At 49.1% G+C, this 18,842-nt stretch overlaps 1 protein-coding gene across 5 annotated transcripts in view; it reads right to left on the minus strand.

Annotated features, from left to right (window-relative positions):
* Nucleotides 1-9,461: 9,461 nt before the first annotated feature.
* The window catches only part of LOC135900241 (growth/differentiation factor 11-like), a 232,362-nt gene continuing 222,981 nt past the window's right edge, over nucleotides 9,462-18,842 (minus strand). For all 5 annotated transcript variants that reach the window (XM_070531937.1, XM_070531936.1, XM_070531940.1 and 2 more), the window contains one exon: nucleotides 9,462-10,620. In XM_070531937.1, the coding sequence (XP_070388038.1) occupies nucleotides 10,237-10,620 (384 nt within the window). In that variant the 3' untranslated portion in view covers nucleotides 9,462-10,236. The remainder of the gene's footprint in view (nucleotides 10,621-18,842) is intronic.

Genomic DNA, 18,842 nt, shown 5'->3' on the forward strand with positions numbered 1-18,842 from the left:
GCATGGTGTGTCGGACCCGCGCGACTCGTGAGAGGCGCTCGGCCACCCCTATCATTACAAGGTTGAAAAGCAATGGCGAGATGACTGAGCCCTGGGGGGTCCCGACACTGCCGAGCTTCTTCTTTTGGAGCTGCAGGTCACCGGCGATGATTTCAGTAGTCCTCTCCGTCAAAAAATCCTTGATGTACGCATAAGTTCTCTTGCCCATGTTTAGCCGTGACACCTGGGCCAGAATCGCAGAGTGTCTTACTTTGTCAAAAGCGCTCTGCAGGTCCAAACCCAAGATGGCTCGCTTGTCTTTCGTGTTGGTAGTGTCATCGAGGATGTCATTTTTCAGTTGTATCATGGCGTCCTGAGTTCCGAGCTTGTTTCGGAACCCGATGATGGTGTTTGGGTAGAGCCCCGAATCTTCCAGGTACCTCTGCCACCTGTTCATGAGTACATGCTCCAACGCTTTGCCCACACAGGACGTAAGCAAGATCGGCCGGAGGTTCTCAATGTTGGGTGGCTTGCCCGGCTTGGGAATCAAGATGGTCTTGGCTGCTTTCCACTGCCGAGGTAATGATCCGGCTCGCCAGCAAGTGTTGAAGTATGCCGTGAGGTTCTCTATCGCCGCTTCGTTAAGATTTTTCAGCGCCCTGTTCGTAACGCGGTCGGGACCAGCGGCGGAGTTGCTGTTGAGATCGTGCAGGGCAACCCGTACTTCCCATACTTCAATGTCTCGATAGCCACTCGTTTGCTTCGCCTAGGTAGTCCGGGTGCGTGTCTGTGGGAGTGACCGGGAGGTACTTGTCGTCGAGGCGTTTCTTCACTTCGTCTTCCCCGTGCTCGGTCAGCGCCCTGTGGATGATCTTGGCCAAGTTGTGGTGCTGGTGAGACTTGGTCGTGGTCGCATCCAAAAGATGCCTCAGCATACTCCACGTCTTGCCGCAGTGCATCTGGCCGTCCGCTGCGTTACAAACCTCATTCCATTGCTGTGTGCATAGCACTCGGCTGTGGGACTCGATCTCGCGGTTGAGTTCGGCGACCTTCTTGCGTAGCTTTCTGTTTGTCCTCTGCGTCTTCCACCTTGACAGGATGGACTGCTTGGCTTCGATGAGGTGGGCGAGGCGGCTGTCGACCCTGTGGACACGCTCGTCCGTCTCGACTTCCTTGGTGGCCTTTTCTACCTTGTTTACAATCTCGGTGGACCACTTCTCAATGTCCGTAATTTCGGTTTTCTCATCGGGTAACAATCCTCGAAACACGTCCCAGTCAGTAATTCTATGTTTCCGAAGGCTTCTGCCAACTTCGTCGGTACCACCGAGCGGGACAGCGACCTCCACAATGTAATGGTCACTTCCCAATTCGTGGCCCGTGTTGCGCCATTCGAAGTCCGCCATACCACCGCCATTACTCCTGACGAAAGTGAGATCGGGCGTTGTGTCTCGGGTGATCGAGTTGCCGATTCTTGTAGGGTATGCTGGGTCGGTAATTAGATTCAGTCCCAAGTCGGTAGCATCTTGCATTAGGTCCCTGCCCATTGCCAATGTTTTGGGGTAACCCCAGGCTTGATTCGGCGCGTTGAAGTCCCCGCAGATTACCAGCGTGTTGTCGGGCCCCGCGATGTTGCACGCTTTGTGTAACAGTGCTTTGAATTTCTGCTTTCCGTGTGAGGGGCTACTGTACACGTTTACCAGAAAAGAGCTTTCCTTCTGCTTTTTCCCGGTAACCACCTCTACCATGGTGTGCTCGATTGGGCTTTTGCTCAATAACTCGTGCTCGACGTACGTGATGCCTTTCCTCACCAAGGTGCAAACTCCCCTGCCGCTACTGCCGGCCGCGGTCCGGAAGCTTGGTGGGCTGATGTGGGACCGGTAACCTGAGAGCTTTACTTCCTCAATGAGGGTCTCTTGCAACATGATAATATCTGGCTTTCTTGATACTTGTTCTAAGTGTTGCTGAAGTGCAGCCTTTTTCCCAGCAAAACCGTTGCAATTCCATTGCCAGACCAGGAGGCCTTTCACTGCGGTTGTGGTTGCGGTGGTTGATTTCCTATCCATGTTTGCTGAAAGTTAGCCATTTGCGTTGCCAAATTCTGTACTGTCGTCGTTAATTGCTGGCACGTCTGTTCAATTGCTATGAAACGCTCGGTAATTGTCTTGGTGAATGTCGTGCGAATATACTCTTCAAAGTGGGTGAGCCTATCTTCAAGGTTGTCTACCCTATCGCTGAGTCTCCGCTCTTTAAGATTTTCAATTACTCTTCTCTAGGGTGCCGGACCCGCCGAGGCCGCGTTCTCTGTCCTCGGGTTCACCGCTACTTCGGGTTCATCCTCGGTCATTGCCATCTGCTGTGGTTGTGGCGATAAAGGCTGTGCGTGCTGTGCGTGCTGTGCGTGCTGTGCGTGCTGCTGTTGTAGCTGGACCGTCATCATTCTCTTGATCTCTGCCATTTCCTTGCTGAGCTTATTGACTGTCGCCTCTAGTTCAGTGTTCTTCTTCCGCAACGCCTCGTTTGCTTCTCTTAGCGCCTTCATTGCCTCACTTTCGTCTTTAAATTTCCCTCCACCACCTCGAAATGGCGGTGACTGCTGCTGCTGTCGCTGCTGCTGCTGCTGTTGCTGCTGCTCTTTCTTGGCTACCCCCGACTTTACTACGTCTGCCCAGGCTACTCTGTCTTTGGATGGGGATCGGCGGTGGCGGCTCATGCTTCGGTTTTGACTTTCGCTGTTGTTCCCGCGCGAGCGTGACTCGTGGCGACCAGCTGTGCCGCTCACTCCTGCTGACGTCATCAACGGTGGAAACTCTCCGGATGCTAGTTGTTGCTGTACGCTCTCTTCCGCCATCTTGCGCTCCCACTGCCTTTTCGTTACTACGTAGGGAGTTTTGTATTTGTTCTTGCATTCTCTATCGGCCGTTGGGTGTTGTCCCCCACATAGTTTGCATTTAGGCGTACACTCGTGGCCATCGACAGGGTTATTGGCCCCACAATCGAAGCACACTTTCATATGGGGGTTAGGACAAACGTCTCTTCTGTGGCCTATTTTGCCGCACTGTTTGCAGACATCGAAATGCTTGCGGTACAGACTGCACCTCGTTAACACAGGGCCATAACATACATAATTTGGAACCTTTTGGCCTTCAAAAGCTACAATTACGGTAGTCGTATTGCCAATTCTTTGCGCCCCTCTTGCTAATGGATTTCTTGAGTTAACAACGTTCCGGTCAATATCCGCCGGAGTATCTTCAATGGGAATGCCTCGAATGATCCCCTTGACCGTGCCATATGGTGTGGTTTGGTACGCGCCTACCTCGTGTATCTTGTCCCCGATTCGGATGGCCTGAATCTTGGCATAGGTCAAAGCACGCCCCTTATCGGGGGTACTCACCACCATGATATTCTGGTGTAGGTTGGGGCAGAAGGTATCCGCCGCACCGTCTTCTCTCGAAACCCTCGCCGCAGCCATGATGGCCGAGGCAACGATCCCAGTCTGCGTTCTTGCGATGTTTAGGCCTCCCCGCGGCCTCACGATCACTTTGGTGTCCTCTCTCGGCAGCACGTCTGGCATTCTCGCTGCCCTTGTTGTCGTTGCGATCACTTTTCTGTTGACGTGGTCTCTTGTTTTAGGCCTCGACTGGCGAGCGGCGGAGCCCTCGCTCGCCGGGGCTGTTATGCGCTGGCCCACTTGCCACCAGCCGATCCCAGTGTGGAACTCCTCAGGAGAAATCTCTTGCCCTTGCACCTCGACGCACATCTGGCCGGAGCCAGGGCTCGATGTCGTCGGAGACGTGGCCGTCTCCATCTCGGACGCCATGTCGTATGGTTCCACGCCGGGGTCAGGCCCAATCCCGGCGGCCACGAAGCAAGCCTAGGCTTAGCACACCACCGCACCGACGACGGCGAACAAGTTCCAGAAAACGGCGAAAAACTTGCCTTACGTTGAAAGTTGGGTATCGGGATGAAATGAAGTGAAAAATTTCTCACAGCGTACATTTCTTTTAAATATGTATTTGACTTCACTTTTTTTATTACTAAATTAGGATAATAACATTCCGTCAGGCCACAGTGAAACAAACGAAAAAAGGAACAACTACAGGACGCAGTGACGTTCCATATCTTTATTGTGAATATCACAGAACATTTGTCAACGAATGAATTTATGCTTCTTGTGCGTGAGAGGATGTTCTTCTGGCTTCAAGTTTCGACAGTGCATGCTCACGCATTAGTATCTACAAATATGTCATTACTATGCTCATCAAGCCTGGATGAGTGATCGTCAAATGTACATTTGTTGATCACAATACAGCGAACACGCGACATAAAAGGAGAGAGCGGAAGTAGGACAGAGAAGAAAAAACGCCGTCGCATTAATAAACGCTTTTCACATGCACTGCACCCAGGGCCAACAAATTGCGCGTGTAGTGTCACGCAATATGTTTTGCAAAGCTGGGGGATTGATCGACGAGGCGAAACACAAGAAACAAGATGCTTGTATACAAATATGAACAAGCAAAGTACCTTATTACAAAAATATGTGCCAGATAATCTCTTTGTCTAAAAAATGCCGCATGAATATATGACATATGCAATATGCCCCATAGCCTCCATATTCAATTGTCCCCGTACATGATCATATATGGGTTTTACGATATGGGGTTATTGGCTACGGAGGTTATCAGGGGGCCATGTTGGTTTTCACAAATAGTTCCGAATGATCGTACGACATTATTGGACGTGGAGGTTATTCGGCATGCGGACATTTTTCATAATAAGGTATAAGGCAGGCCTTGAAGTCTTGAGAGGGGTCGGGACAGATCAAAGCGCGCAACTCAAATGCTGATATCACAGCCAGTATTAACCGCGTGCGTTTAGAGCGAACGTCATGTGGCAGTTTCAATGCTCTCAAGGGCGAGAATAGCTAAATTGTCAAGGTTGGTAGCGAAGTGTTGTCGCTTATCCTTTCTATACGTAAACCGTCGTTACCTTATTCATTCGCTGTGTGATCGACTGGCTAACCGAGCCGAGGATACTTCACGATAGCTTGGTGTATACAATCGCTTTTCTGTTAATGCGGTTGCACTAACCTCCTCTGATGACCAGGCGTGCTCACTTAGATGTGGCTCAACGTTCAATACTGCATAGGAAAGAGGGAGAGAAAAAGAAAAGGTGCTTGAAACATCGCATTTGACACGATGGCAAAGTTACGCACCGACTGCGCAAATATGTTACCAACTGCGCGCACAAAACGCGCATGGGTCGTTATACCCTGACACACACTCTTTTACAGAGCTACCAGAGTAGTCGGAGCAGTATAGCACGTCACTGTACATTTTGTATACGAAAGCACAAGTCAGCAGCGCTATATCAGCTGTAGCTCCAGCTCAGCAGTCTACGTGAGTAAGAGTTACCGAATCGCCTTTATCTAGCGTGCCCTTCAGTTACGCGATGGAATTGCGCGTTTCCTTTTTCTCTCGAGAAAGAAACATAGAGAGAGAGAGAGAGAGAGAGAGAGAGAGAGAGAAAAGGCGACGAGAACGCAGAGGAATTTCAGGTATATTAAAGGACGACAGAAGAGGCCAGCTTAAAATTAAGCTCGTTTTCCCGTCCGTGTAGTATCTTGCGCTGTACGCCGATAAAACACGTCGACGCCTGAGCCACAGCATTTTTCCTGCAAAGGAATGCGGCCCTGAAGATGTCAGATGCGTCACTCGAAGCCACAGCTGCCGTCAGAGCTCTAAACGCTGAAGCCCAAGCGCGGCAATAAACATTTAATTTTGTCGTTTGTCTTTCAGTTGTGCACGTAAAAAGAAAGGGGGGGAGAGAAAGGGAGATGGGGGGTGGGAGGTAGAAAGTTGGACGCGAGTGAAGCTATAGAGGCTTGCATTAACCCCACAGAGCCCAAAAACTCCATTCGGCATCTAGATAAATTAGAACAGCCTGTTTACCTCTATTTTTGTGCTTAAAGAGTACATTCGTACAAAAGAAGGAAACAATGAAACGTTGTTTGTGTAATAAATGAATAGTATAATAATTAATAATTTAGTCATTGGTTTGCTGAGCTATTCGCAACTGAAAACTCGCTGCATCGTATCAAGACGCTATACTATGGGCTTTGCGTTAAAATTTCCCGCGCTTATAGCATGATTTCATGGTATAAAACACAGCGTAGCAAAAATGATACGTTAGGCCTTGTAGGGTTAAAGTATGGATCTTTATCTGCAGTTGAGCACACATGGATTGCATAGATCCATGGCGTTTATACTTCGCCATTGACATCGACAAGTCACACTGCGAGATAAATGTCGGATGAATGGAGTTAAGATGCCTCGGACAGGCTGGCCGACATTTCGATAGGTATACGCCTACCGAAACTTCGGCCAGCTTGTCTGAGGCATCCCCCCCCCCCCCCATAGAAAGAAAGAAAGAAAGAAAGAAAGAAAGAAAGAAAGAAAGGCTCCTACTTGCACAAGAAATGACTTGGCAACAACGCAGCGAACATTATTTTACACACCGATTTTCGTTCAAGCTATAAAACAAAACAAAAGAAATATTTCCTCGTTCGTTTTTTGACAGATATTTTGCCTTTGTTAGATGGGGAACACCTTAGAGCAATGTTTGGACGCTGTCGGAGAGAAAAAAAAAGAAAGAACGAAAGGAGGCCCTTGAAAGCAAATAAGTTCCGCGGATGCCACAGACAAAAGAGATATACGCGATCCACATCGCGCGCACATATCCCAACGACCGCGCATCACTTCAGCGACCGGTTCTGTTGGGGACCACACGACCCTGGTTCAAATCTTCACCATCCACCTCCGGGTAAGGATCTCAAAGCTCACGGTTCAAACCACACGCAAACAAAGAACGCCGGCGCGCACGCGAAATGCACACATCGCAACAGTATAGTCCACTCCGAACACTTTCTGTAATACGCGAGCACAATAATAACAACAACAATAAAAAAAAGAGAACACACGAGGACGCAACAATCGTATAACGACAAATTCGGCAGGCCTTCGTTGCAGGAACAAATGGTGTATGGCACAATGAAAAGTTCCCACGAAAGCTGTGCTTCGTTAAAAGCGAAAGTGTTATCATTCCCCTTGACATTATGCCATCTAAACGCAAGACGATCCGAAAGACTCGAATTCGTTACAAACAGTGTGCATACCGCAACATGACGCCGGTATTACAGTATTTATGGGCACATATACAAAATGCAACGATTAGGCTCACCGAGCACTCTCGCTTACGATCTACTACAGCGGCAGAGATCAAACATTGCAAAGATGGCGCGCAATTAGCATACAATGCCTGCAACTTCATTTTTGAAGCGACGACGTTTCACAAACGATTTGCATAGCGTTTTCGCACTGTGAAAATCTGCAAAGCGCAATGTTTGTAATTCTATCAGTCTGCTTAACGCTATTTTTTTACATATAGACATACTTATGTAGCTAAATCTGTTCCTTTACAACAGGTCATTTTAACAAAACCATGCGCGGTATATAAATGGCAGCTTAGCTGTCGTGGGATCGGTCTGCGATTTCGACCGGCGAAGGTAATAATGTAGGGTAAGGACTGTCACTCCATCGAGTGTCATGTAAGAAGTTTCAAACGTTATCACTTCTTTTAATTTAAATGATTCTTGTCAACATACACGAGGGGGGGGGGGAGGGAAGGACGTCTTAGTAAATTTCTACCTGCGATACTTTCTTTGCATGTATGCTTTTCTTTTCCTTTCTTTTTTTTTGTAATTCAAACCTTACTATAGATGCAAGTAAGCTGATCCTGAAAGAAACGAGCAATTTACGAAATTTTTAGCCTCACACAACAGGTCTTTTGCGATACTGTTTCCAAACTTCTGTTAGCATATGTTATAGAACTCGAAATCCGTTGTATGTTCTACAAATGTGGGCAATTGATCGAGTAGCGTCCCTATTACTGAATCAATGCCTTCGTTATTATTGATCTGTTGACTTGTCAAGCAGCGGAGTTCACACATTATAGAATAAGTCAAGAAGGGTGCTTCCTTAGCGTGGCCTGCAGTCACACTGGAAAATTTTTTCGACGTTCAAGCGTGTGCGCTTTTTGAAGCGTGAAGCGTTGACAATGAGGAAGAGAAGGCAATTTCTTTGTATAAGCAACATTCTCATTGTCCACGGCAACCGTAAAGTATGCGAATAACAGTCATAATAACTTTTAAAGATACGTCGATGTGTCACACGAACACACACACACGCGCGCGCGCGCGCGCGCATAGGAAAGACGGGAGTAAACGAAAGGGAAAAGTGCCTGCTGGGATTTATCGCTCACGGCCAACGCCGCCGACGACACCGGCTTTTCTGCGACACGAGCTCCTTAACGCTGTCGCGTTAAAAGTTGCGACACCCCTGTTTTCTGAGAAAATAAGGCAGCGCCGTCGCAGTACAAGTGAAGAATGACAATGGTTTGTTATGTGTACGATCAGATAAGGGACGAAGCCCCATTTGGCTCCACAGCGAGTTGTAACCGCTGTGAGCGACAGTTGAATACAAACAATATAGTATTAGGCAACACTTCGAGAATGAAATTCTGTTTTCACATCGATTTTCTGGCTATGGCGTCAATCACCGGCTACATATTTACAATACATGACACGGGCGTAAGCTGAAGCTTTACAAACTAGCCAAGCACAGGGCTCGAGGACGCATACGGTCTAAAACGCGAACGTCGTTTCTCTGTCACAGACGGTTCACAAAAGCTATATACACACAGTGTGCAGCTCAGTCAGAAAAAATGAATTGGTCTCAATCGCAGAGGCATCATCGTATGTGATCCAAAACCGAGCATACGGTGCCAATCACGAGCATGTGTAGAAAAGCTCTTTTTTTTTTCTGCAGAGACGCGTGCACGAAGAGAAATAAACAACAATGAGCGGGAACAGGCACTTCGTCAACGAGTCGTCACATATTTCATAGTGAGACTCTCACAGCAATAGTTTCCAGTTCTTCCTAGATATAGTGTAAGCGCATGCGACACTAGCACAGGAAAGAAAGCACCAAAAGCTCGCTACGCGCGGATATAACACACAACACGTGATTGTTGCGTATTCAGCCGTCGGGAAAGCAACGCAGCTTTTGCCGCATTTTTGTCCTCAGCTATACTTCGAGCAAGCTGTGGCCAGCTCATCTTTTTTTTTTTTAAGGATATCGATGTCATATGGGGGTGAAATTATTTCTTAAACAATGCTCACAAATATGAAAACAATGACGCATACACGCTGTACGAGAAACATCTTTGGAGCAGCTTTCGAAAACCCACACAGCACACGCACGTGTGCACACAAACGAAAACAGATCTTGTTCGCACACTCGGTAAAAGGCACGAGAATAAAACACTAACGCAAATTCATGTACAAAAAAAGAAAGTATGATCACACATCGACGATCACGGATCGCGACGTGTACTTTCATTAAATAGATCACTTTGAGAAGAGGCAGAAAATAAAATAAAGAAAAGGCGCCAAGGTTAAACCACTCGGATAACACACACAATGTCCTCATTCACCGCGCACGCACACAAAATGACGACCCCAGCACTATGGGAACCGTGATGAGAAGCGGCTCCATCGGCCTATATATATAGTCCTGTGCACGACTGCATGAATTCATGCACGGTGCCTCCGGGTACACCGGTTACAGCTGGGAAAAGATGAAAAATCACGCAAGTGTGCGTATTCCAAACTTGACTTTCAGACCTTTCAACTCTCTCACCCCGCTTCCGCGTGAAGCACTTAGTTGATGGCACGCTTCAATGCCTGCAGCCCTCCTTGTATGCCAACCCTTCTTTACTGGCGTTATGAAGCCCCAAACTCAGGGTCACACAAGACCCCCCCAACCCCCCTTTTTTTTCGAGAACGTACTCGGCTGCACCGGCACCGAAGAGAACCATTCTGACGGCTGCTATCACTGGGCAACATGCTTGACGCATGTTCAGGACAGAAGAGCTACTGGCATAAGTTGGAGTAGTCTTCAGGGTGAAATGACTTGGTCTCTGGCATATACTCTGGAACAGAGAACACTGGCAAGAGACACCGTGCAGGCGACACAGCTCACCGAAACCACACGGTCCGGCATTGTCCACGGGACGGAACCATCGCGACGGTAAAGATAGCGTCTCTTTGTACTACACAGCCTTCCGCGCACACGGCGGCGGAAGTTCGGGGCCCCTTCGAGCAGACCGGGGACGGAGATCTTGGCCACCTTGCGCGGCGCGTCAATAGCATCCGCAACGTTCGACGATCATGCCGGGCAGGACGCCGTACACGATGTTGTGGTTGTTGTCGAAGTAAAGCATGGAGATGGCGGAGATCTTGCGCGGCGCGCAGCAGGGCCCCGGCGAGCCGGACAGGTTGACCTGCTGCACGACGTGCGTGTGCGGGTACTTCTGCATGAACACGTAGGGGCACTCGCCGCTGCAGTAGTTGGCCTCGTACCGCTTGGGCGCGATGATCCAGTCCCAGCCGAACTCCTCGAAGTCCACGGTGAGCGGGTAGCGGCAGCAGCGCTCCTCGCTCGAGTTGTCCTGGCAGTTGAGGCCCACCATGCGCCGCGTCCGGCTGCGGCCGTTCTTGTCCACCATCGCCACCAGGAAGGGCCTCTGCGCAAGCACGTCAACGGTCAGCGCGCGCATAGCAACATGCAGCAGTCAGAGCGAGCCTGCAGAGGGGATCACGGATATTCTATACACAGGCTTTTCCAACTGGAAGCTTGCGGACGTTCTTAAGCTTTATTTTTGTATCATTACGTGTCGAGAGCACACACTATCGAGCGAAACGCGAAATAGTGCAAGCAAACTAGATGCCGTCTCTCTGTTTCAACGTTCAACCGCGGACACCCGGGGCGAGGCCTATATTGAGGTCTAATGACAAATCTTATGGGGGACGGTTTGAAGCGGGTTGTCTTGCCTCGGCGTAGAGAAGGCATGCAACGTTCAATTTGAATAAAGAGAAAATCAGACATCCACCCAGTCGTAGCAATTGCTTCTCTCCACCTTGCGGGTTTCCGCAGAACTATTACGTCAACGTTCAATTTGGTCCATAAGACGCTGCAACGGACTTTCTAACGATGCAGTCAAATTAGATTCGTCTAATCTACCTATAAGAGAGGCATTCTTATTCCAGACCAAACGTGCGTGATCATTTGTGAAGCAGAAAAGAATTGGTATTAATCGACTAACGGCTGAATTCACAAGAAATTGCGTCGAGAGGTACTTGACGCCGCATTGCAATCCAGAAAAAAACGCGCGCGCCGAGGTTATCGTTTTCCTTTTTTTTTGTTCCCTCTCGCGTTTCGATCATTATAGTGCAGCGCAAGGTAGTTCGCTCCTCCCGACTCTTCAAAATATGCACTCGCTATATTAAATGTGTATACACCTCGTGAAGTTACGGTCCCGGAGCAGAAATAAGTTTGCTTCCGAGGTTCAGTCACAATTAATTTGAATTGCTACGACAAATCTCATGAATCAACAGCATCAAAGAGAGCTGTGCGAGAAATCATGTAATACGAAGAGTTACCTGCCTATACCTGATTACCTGCTCACACATCTGCTCGGGAGTGGCCATACTACGTTGCGATTGTTCTTATATGCACTCATACTTGGTCTTGTTGCGCAGACAGCGCTGTCGAAAGAGCCAGTGATTACCTTCCGTAACAGCTATGGTAAGAACGTGTTAGAGATGACGTTACAGGTTATATGAAAAGGACCGAACTACACGTTAGCCTTGCAACTCGGGAATTAAAACAAATGAGTATTCACGTGAAATATTGGGTTCGAGCGGTGGTGTAGAGAACTCGCCAGATGAAACGATGAAATGGAAACAAGTAATAATAAGCCGGCGAACACACACGTCAGGCGGATCCCGAAAGACTTGCCCCACAGATAAAGCCCGTTAAATCTGGCGGGCAAATGACCCAGTACGAGTTGCAACAGCACGGTAAATACGCATAACGCATAAGACCGCATATATATGTGCGGCACGCACCGATTTTCCTACGCGTGTTAGAACATTGTTTGATAAATAAATTTTACTTCGCAGCGCACAAGCTGAGACACGTGAGCTCAATGCATGAAGTGTGTGTGTGTCTTTTTTATAATATATTTAGATACATTAGCGACATGCAGCTGCAGTTGATTGTACGGGACAAAATTGTTTGTATATTGTGGCAAACTTGGGTACAAATAATCGCGGCCGGAAGTCTTCTGGATTCACAAATTTAATACACCGCTGCAAGGCGTATAAAATGGTCTGCAGATAAATCATACAGTTCGAGATGATAATGATGATGATGATGATGAAAAACTTTATATATCCCTCATTAAAGGGAAGGGGAAACGGAATAGAGTGTGGGGGAGGAATTACTTGAAGTAGGAGGCCTCCTCTATACTCTCAGCCCACACCATAATGGCCTCCTAAAAGTCGGGCCTCGAGCTGCGCAAGGCAGGCTCCCACTGCTCCTCACTAGATATTAATTGCTTGAGGAAAGGGGGAAAGGGGGTGCTTAGGGCATCCCCACATGATGTGGTTTAAGTCTGCTTTGGGAGAGACGCACAATATGCAAGAGGGAGAAAGGTAAATGGAAGGATGAATGCGGTGGAGGAGGTATGGTATTTAGATACATTAACGACAAGTATACCTGTATAGTTGATTATAAGGGACAAAATGCTTTGTATATTGTGACAAACTTGGGTACGTTTGCCGCAAATACTCATTCGCGGCCGGAAGTCTTCTGGATTCACAAATACACCGCGCTGGCAAGGCGTATAAGACGGCCTGCACGTAAGGCACACAGCTCGAGAGAACGGCGCCATATTGTATATACGCTCGTGGCGGAGCGCGGGCCCGCGTATTGCGAGCCAGCTGCAGGCGAGGCCCGCGCAGCCGCCGCGCGACTGCTTGCCGTCGGGCTCGCTTGCTTACCAGGCGCTTATCGCGATAAACGGCCAGTGGAACGCGACAGGGGGACCAAGGACGCGCCGGCTCGAGTTTCGGCCACGTCGCATGCATATGGAGACAGAGCTGCGGCGAGGCGCACGGGCTGCGCCAAGCGATGACCGCCGTGTCGGTTCACGTGACCACCCCCGCGAGCGGACAGAACGAGCACCGGACCGCCAAAGAGCTTTCCCCAAAAACGTGTCACTGCATGCGGACCATAGAGTTTCTATGCAGACATTATTAGTCAAAGAGATGAACTCTGACACTGTAGCGCTTGCACGAGCGGCAACGCGGAAATTGTGGTCTTGTCACGTGCCATTCGGGATTCGCGGGGACACTCGAGTGACGTTTAAGCAATCGCACAAGCCTACGTATCGCGATCCAATATAGCCACGTTCTTTGGATGGGCCCCACGCATCGTATCGGCCGGTCGAGAGAGAGAGAGAGAGAAAAAAAAAAGCAAGGATAGGAAAGGCAGGGAGGTCAACCAGAAGAGCATCCGGTTTGCTACCCTACACTGGGGGTGGAGGAAAGGGTCGAACTCGCGCGATATCTTGCGAGCTCGATAGTCCCGCGCATGTTGCGCGGTAACTTTCTAAATACTGGCCACACGTAAGCGATTTCAGCCTGCTCGTCGACCGCCGCCCGCGCGAACGCACATGTTGCTGCTATTGTGGCCTACTTCCTTTCGGTTAAGCGGGCCACGAGTTCGCCTTAGTATAAAACGTTTGTCTTGCCGCACTCTCGTCTTGTGGTGTTACAAGCGTAGAACACCACCCGTGACAATGTATATAGAGTATAGGGGCGCGCGAATAGTAGTTCTTGACAAACTCGTTCCCAAATTTATACATCCTAAACAAAATGTACCCAACACAATACAGAGACACCTGCCCATGGTGCGGGGCCACACCCACACTATATCATGTCACATGGGAATGTAAACAAAATCAATCATTCCACCAAGATCAGAACTAACCCTCTCCCCAGAAACATGCATCCAGAATATAATGTCGAAAGGAGAAAGGCAAGAGCTAAAGCACTCTTGAAGGAAATAGAGCAGCAGAACCAACTGGCAGCTATAGTTGATGCTGCCTGGGTGAAAGGTAAAGAAGCCTATACGGCCATTGTATCAAATTATCAAGGGAAGGTGCAAGACGCTCTCACTATTTTTACCAAGGACCCCACGGTGGCGGAACAAGCGGCAATTGCTCTAGCCATCAGGAGTAATAAGTGGGCCTTCATTTACAGTGATTCGAAATCCGCTGTAAAGTGTTTTGATAAAGGCGACGTAGCTGGAGTTGCAGCTAAACTTTTTGAAAACATTGTGATTATGACAACTGAAATCCGATGGTTTCCTACGCATATGGGGAAAGTGGACGAGACTCGGGTAAACCTCAATGAGGTTGCTCATGACTTGGCACGAGGACTTGCTAACTGTGACAGTCACAACCGAGCCGTTCACCATCATGCCAGGGAATCTAGAGATCATTTAATAACATACAATGATGTTACCAAACATTACTATTTAGGACGCAGACAATTCCCATTGCCACATTCAAAACTGAACAGGGCTCAGGCAGTCTCACTGCGCTTATTGCAAACGGGTACGTATCCCACACCGTACACCATTAATAAAATATATCCAGAGAGGGAGATTAAGATGGACTGCAATAATTGTAATGGCATCATTGGAATCAGACATATGCTGGCGGGGTGTCCCGCGACTCTCCCCAACTTCGTTGAAGAATGGACACAGTGGGAGAAAAGGATTCAAAGCCCATTGTTTCAGGACCAACTAAGGGCAGTCCAGAGTTCCCATGATGTCGCTGAAAGGCTTGGTCTGACAGTGCCAACGTGGGAGCGGCCCGCCTTGGCTTGAGAAGTCGAGCCTCCGGACCTCATTACAATAAAAGTTTTCACACACACACACCAACACAATAACCCGAGTGCGGAGCAATGGGAGAGTCGGCTTACCAGCTGCGAGCTCACGGCCCAAAGGGCCTTAGTGCAGCACGCTAGTGAGGTAGCTAGGCTCAGTCGAGCCCTGGAATAGGGGCCCACCCTTGCCGGAAGAGGCTCCAAGTCACCGGCGCCCAAGACGACGACCGAGACCTCGAGACGCTAAATCCTTGAAGGAACCAAATAAAGTTTCTCTCTCTTTCTCGTGACCGAATCGAATACGAATCGAAACGGATGGCTTTCGAATAGTTTGCGCATACACAGCCTTTTCACAAGCACTATCAAACAATTTTCACGTCGTGTGTGTGTGTATATATATATATATATATATATATATATATATATATATATATATATATATATATATATATATACGATACTAGAAAGCTTTTGTCATTACACTGCACGTTGAAAAGCAATATGCGCATTATTAAAAGCACAATGAGAGCCTTATTAAGGATAACGAAAAATTTGTTAGTAAAGGGACGACGACGAAGTGTTTTTGACACAGAGCTGTTCTTCCTTGCTCCAGTTTATTTCTGTGAAATTCCAAGTTCATCCGCTGGTCCTCGCTCCCTGCTCGGTCGTGATGGAAGTGGACGACCCCGCACGTCTGCCGGCGACGGCGGCGTCAGCGGCGGCCGCCTCCAGGAAGCGGAACGGTCAGCAGAGCGACAGCGACAGTGAGGACACCCATGTCTACTCTCTCAGCAGTGAGGACACTTCCGATGACGACTTCCAGCTGGTGCAGAGCCGCATAGCGAAGAGAAGAAACACCAGGACGTCCTCATCGTCAAGCACGCAAACAGTAAGACACACGCAGAGGCCGGACACCAATACCATCATATTTGTGCCTTTGCTTCCCACCGTCAACATGAAGCTACTCAACAGGCAATCTGTGTCGATGTCACAGGAAGCCCTGGTGCCAAATGAAATATCGGACATCCGAGTCAACACTCGGAAAAATCTACTGGCGGTTGATGTCCAACATGCGGCTGCTCTGAGCACTCTACGCAGCGTAACGGACACCGATGGCATTCAGGTGCGCTCTTACATCCCTCTGGGATCTGACGTAGTCAGTGGCGTTATCTACGACGTAGACGTCGCCATCCTTAATAACGACTTGCCGATTCTTATCAAGCCAGCCAATGATGAGGTCATTGTTGATGTTAAGCGGCTAGGCAGTTCACGCTGCGTGAAGATTGCATTCAAGGGTAAATATATACCCTCGCATGTTAAGGTGGGACACTTCAGACACGCAGTGCGGCCTTTCATTGCGAAACCTCTTCAGTGCCGCAAATGCATGAGACTGGGACACGTGAGCAGCGTCTGCGAAAATCAGGCAGCATGCCCCCGTTGCGCCGAGCCCCACGCTGCAGATAAATGTGGCGCGACTGTGATGAAGTGTTCAAACTGCGGAGGGTCACACGAAGCTTCCTCGAGGAAATGCCCGCTTATTAGGAAGGAAATGGCTATCTTAAAAGAGATGGCGAGAGATCACTCATCTCATCGCGAAGCCGCCGAAAAAGTCAGGAAGCGACGTTCCCGTCGCCGGCGCCCCTCAAGGAAGGCTGTTGTCTCTGCGACGCGCATGCCACTTCCTACAACACCTCCTCCTCCTCTGCCGCCCAGGCCAGACACTGTCGAAAGGACCGCGAAGAACAAGGCAACTGAGACGACCACACCTGCAGACTCTTGGCCGGCTCTACCGAAACGACAGCATCCACCGACAGAATCACAGCAAAATTTTGCTGGACAAACCCCGAAGTCTACTGTCCGTGATTTGTGCGACCAAGACAAGCAGGTGGCTGATATGCTGCAATCGCTAATTAATACAATGCGCATCATACTGAACAAGCTGCAAACCCCAGCAGCTCGAAGTGCTCTGCAAATACTGGATGCACTAAATCCAGTGCTTGCTAGCATTGTTTAAGCATCATGGCTCGACCAACAGTCCCCTTCCGCACTGAAGTTAAAGGTGCGTCGATCTTTCAGTGGAATGCTAGGGGTCTAAGGACCCGCATAGCAGACTTTCGCCAATTCATTTTTACACATCGCTTTCCCATACTGGTCATTTGCGAGCCAAATACGTCAACACCACTCAGACTGTCCGGTTACGAATCTTTCGTCTCGTCCACATGCGGCGCGAGCACGAAAGTAATCATCTACATCCGCACGGACTTTACATATGTCGCTAACGCGGTAGAGCCTCATGACGACAACCAATATGTCTGCCTGAATATCCAAAAGAAAGATGTGTCATTCACACTAATTGGAGCCTATATATCCCCAGCGGGTCACTTTGACGGCGAACGACTCAAGAAAATATTACTGATGAACAATGGCCCCTGGGTTATCACAGGTGACTTCAACGCGCATCACCAGCTATGGGGAAGCACTAAAATTGATTCCAGAGGCAGGAGTCTCGCCTCCTTTGCTGCCGACCATGATTTGTGCTGTGTGAATGACGGCAGCCCTACGTTTTTGCGAGGCACCACCTATAGTAGCTGCTTGGACTTAACTTTGGTGTCACGGCGCTTTGCCTCGAGCGTCGACTGGTTCACGGACATTGAAACACATGGAAGTGACCATATTCAAACCTACATAAAGATTAGAGGAGTTGAGCAACGCTCCTCTACTGTCTTGCGTACAGTTGATTGGACAAAGTTTAAGAAGGTGATGGATGACGCATGTCGAGAAGGCCTTTCACACACCATCGAAGATGCCATCGCAGAGACATTGAAAACATCCATCTGCTCGCTCACAAGGTCAGCAAGGCGAACAGACTCAGATATGGAACTGGAGAGGCTTCGTGCGGAACGCCGACGGGCGGAGAGGAGGTATCGGCGCACAAAGTCCGTCTTGGATCTGAGGGCTTCACGACGCATACAGAAGAAAGTACAACGTCGTATAGATAAACTGGATGACAAGCGATGGAAAACTTTCTGTCAGTCGCTTGATCCCAGAAAATCGCTCTCGCACGTATGGAGAACTGTTAGGGGACTTCGCTCATCTCCGCATCAAAGGAAGCCCTTTGCTGCTCTGGCCCTATACCAACTCCGCTCGGAACTTCAAGTGGCTGAAGAGTTCTGTGCACGGGTTGCTGGGTCCACGGCCACCATTACTGACGCAGCATTGAATGACATCCCTGAAGCACGTGTACCAGAAATGAACGTGCTCTTTTCACTCGAAGAGCTCTATGCTGCGTTGGCGACCTGCAGACGTTCGTCGTCACCAGGACCTGATGGCATCACGTATGCTGCCCTATGCCACCTTGGACATGACGCACGTGATGAGCTGCTCAGCTACTACAATGAGTCTTGGCAGAATGGCGCCGTTCCTAGACAATGGAAATCGAGCCGCTTGATCCCCATACTGAAACCTGGAAAGTCTCCGCTTGAGCTCTCATCATACCGTCCGATAGCGCTTTCGAGCTGCGTCGGTAAACTGATGGAAAGAATGATTCTTGCTCGCTTGGAATGGTACCTAGAGCGATTCAGCATCTATCCGGACGCCATGACGGGCTTTCGTCGAGGTCGCTCGTCCATCGACAACGTCATTGACCTCGTAACCTGGGTCCACAATCAAAAAAGCCTCAAGCGCCTATCAGTGGTACTTTTTCTAGATATTAAAGGAGCATACGACAACGTCGCCCATGAGGCCATCCTGAACTCGCTTGAGGCTGTTGGAGTTGGTGGCCGGATGTATCAATGGATTCGAGACTATTTAACTGAGAGGTGTTTTTTCTTACAAACTGAAGACGGCCCAACTTCGGAACATTACATCAGGCATGGTGTGCCGCAGGGTGGAGTGTTGAGCCCCATTCTGTTCAACCTCGTCTTGGTAGGACTAGCGGAGTACCTACCGCGGTCAGTTCACGTCTCAATATACGCCGACGACATTTGCATCTGGGCTTCTGCGGTGACAC

The sequence above is a fragment of the Dermacentor albipictus genome, chromosome 1, assembly GCF_038994185.2.
Source record: "Dermacentor albipictus isolate Rhodes 1998 colony chromosome 1, USDA_Dalb.pri_finalv2, whole genome shotgun sequence".
NCBI lineage: Eukaryota > Metazoa > Arthropoda > Arachnida > Ixodida > Ixodidae > Dermacentor > Dermacentor albipictus.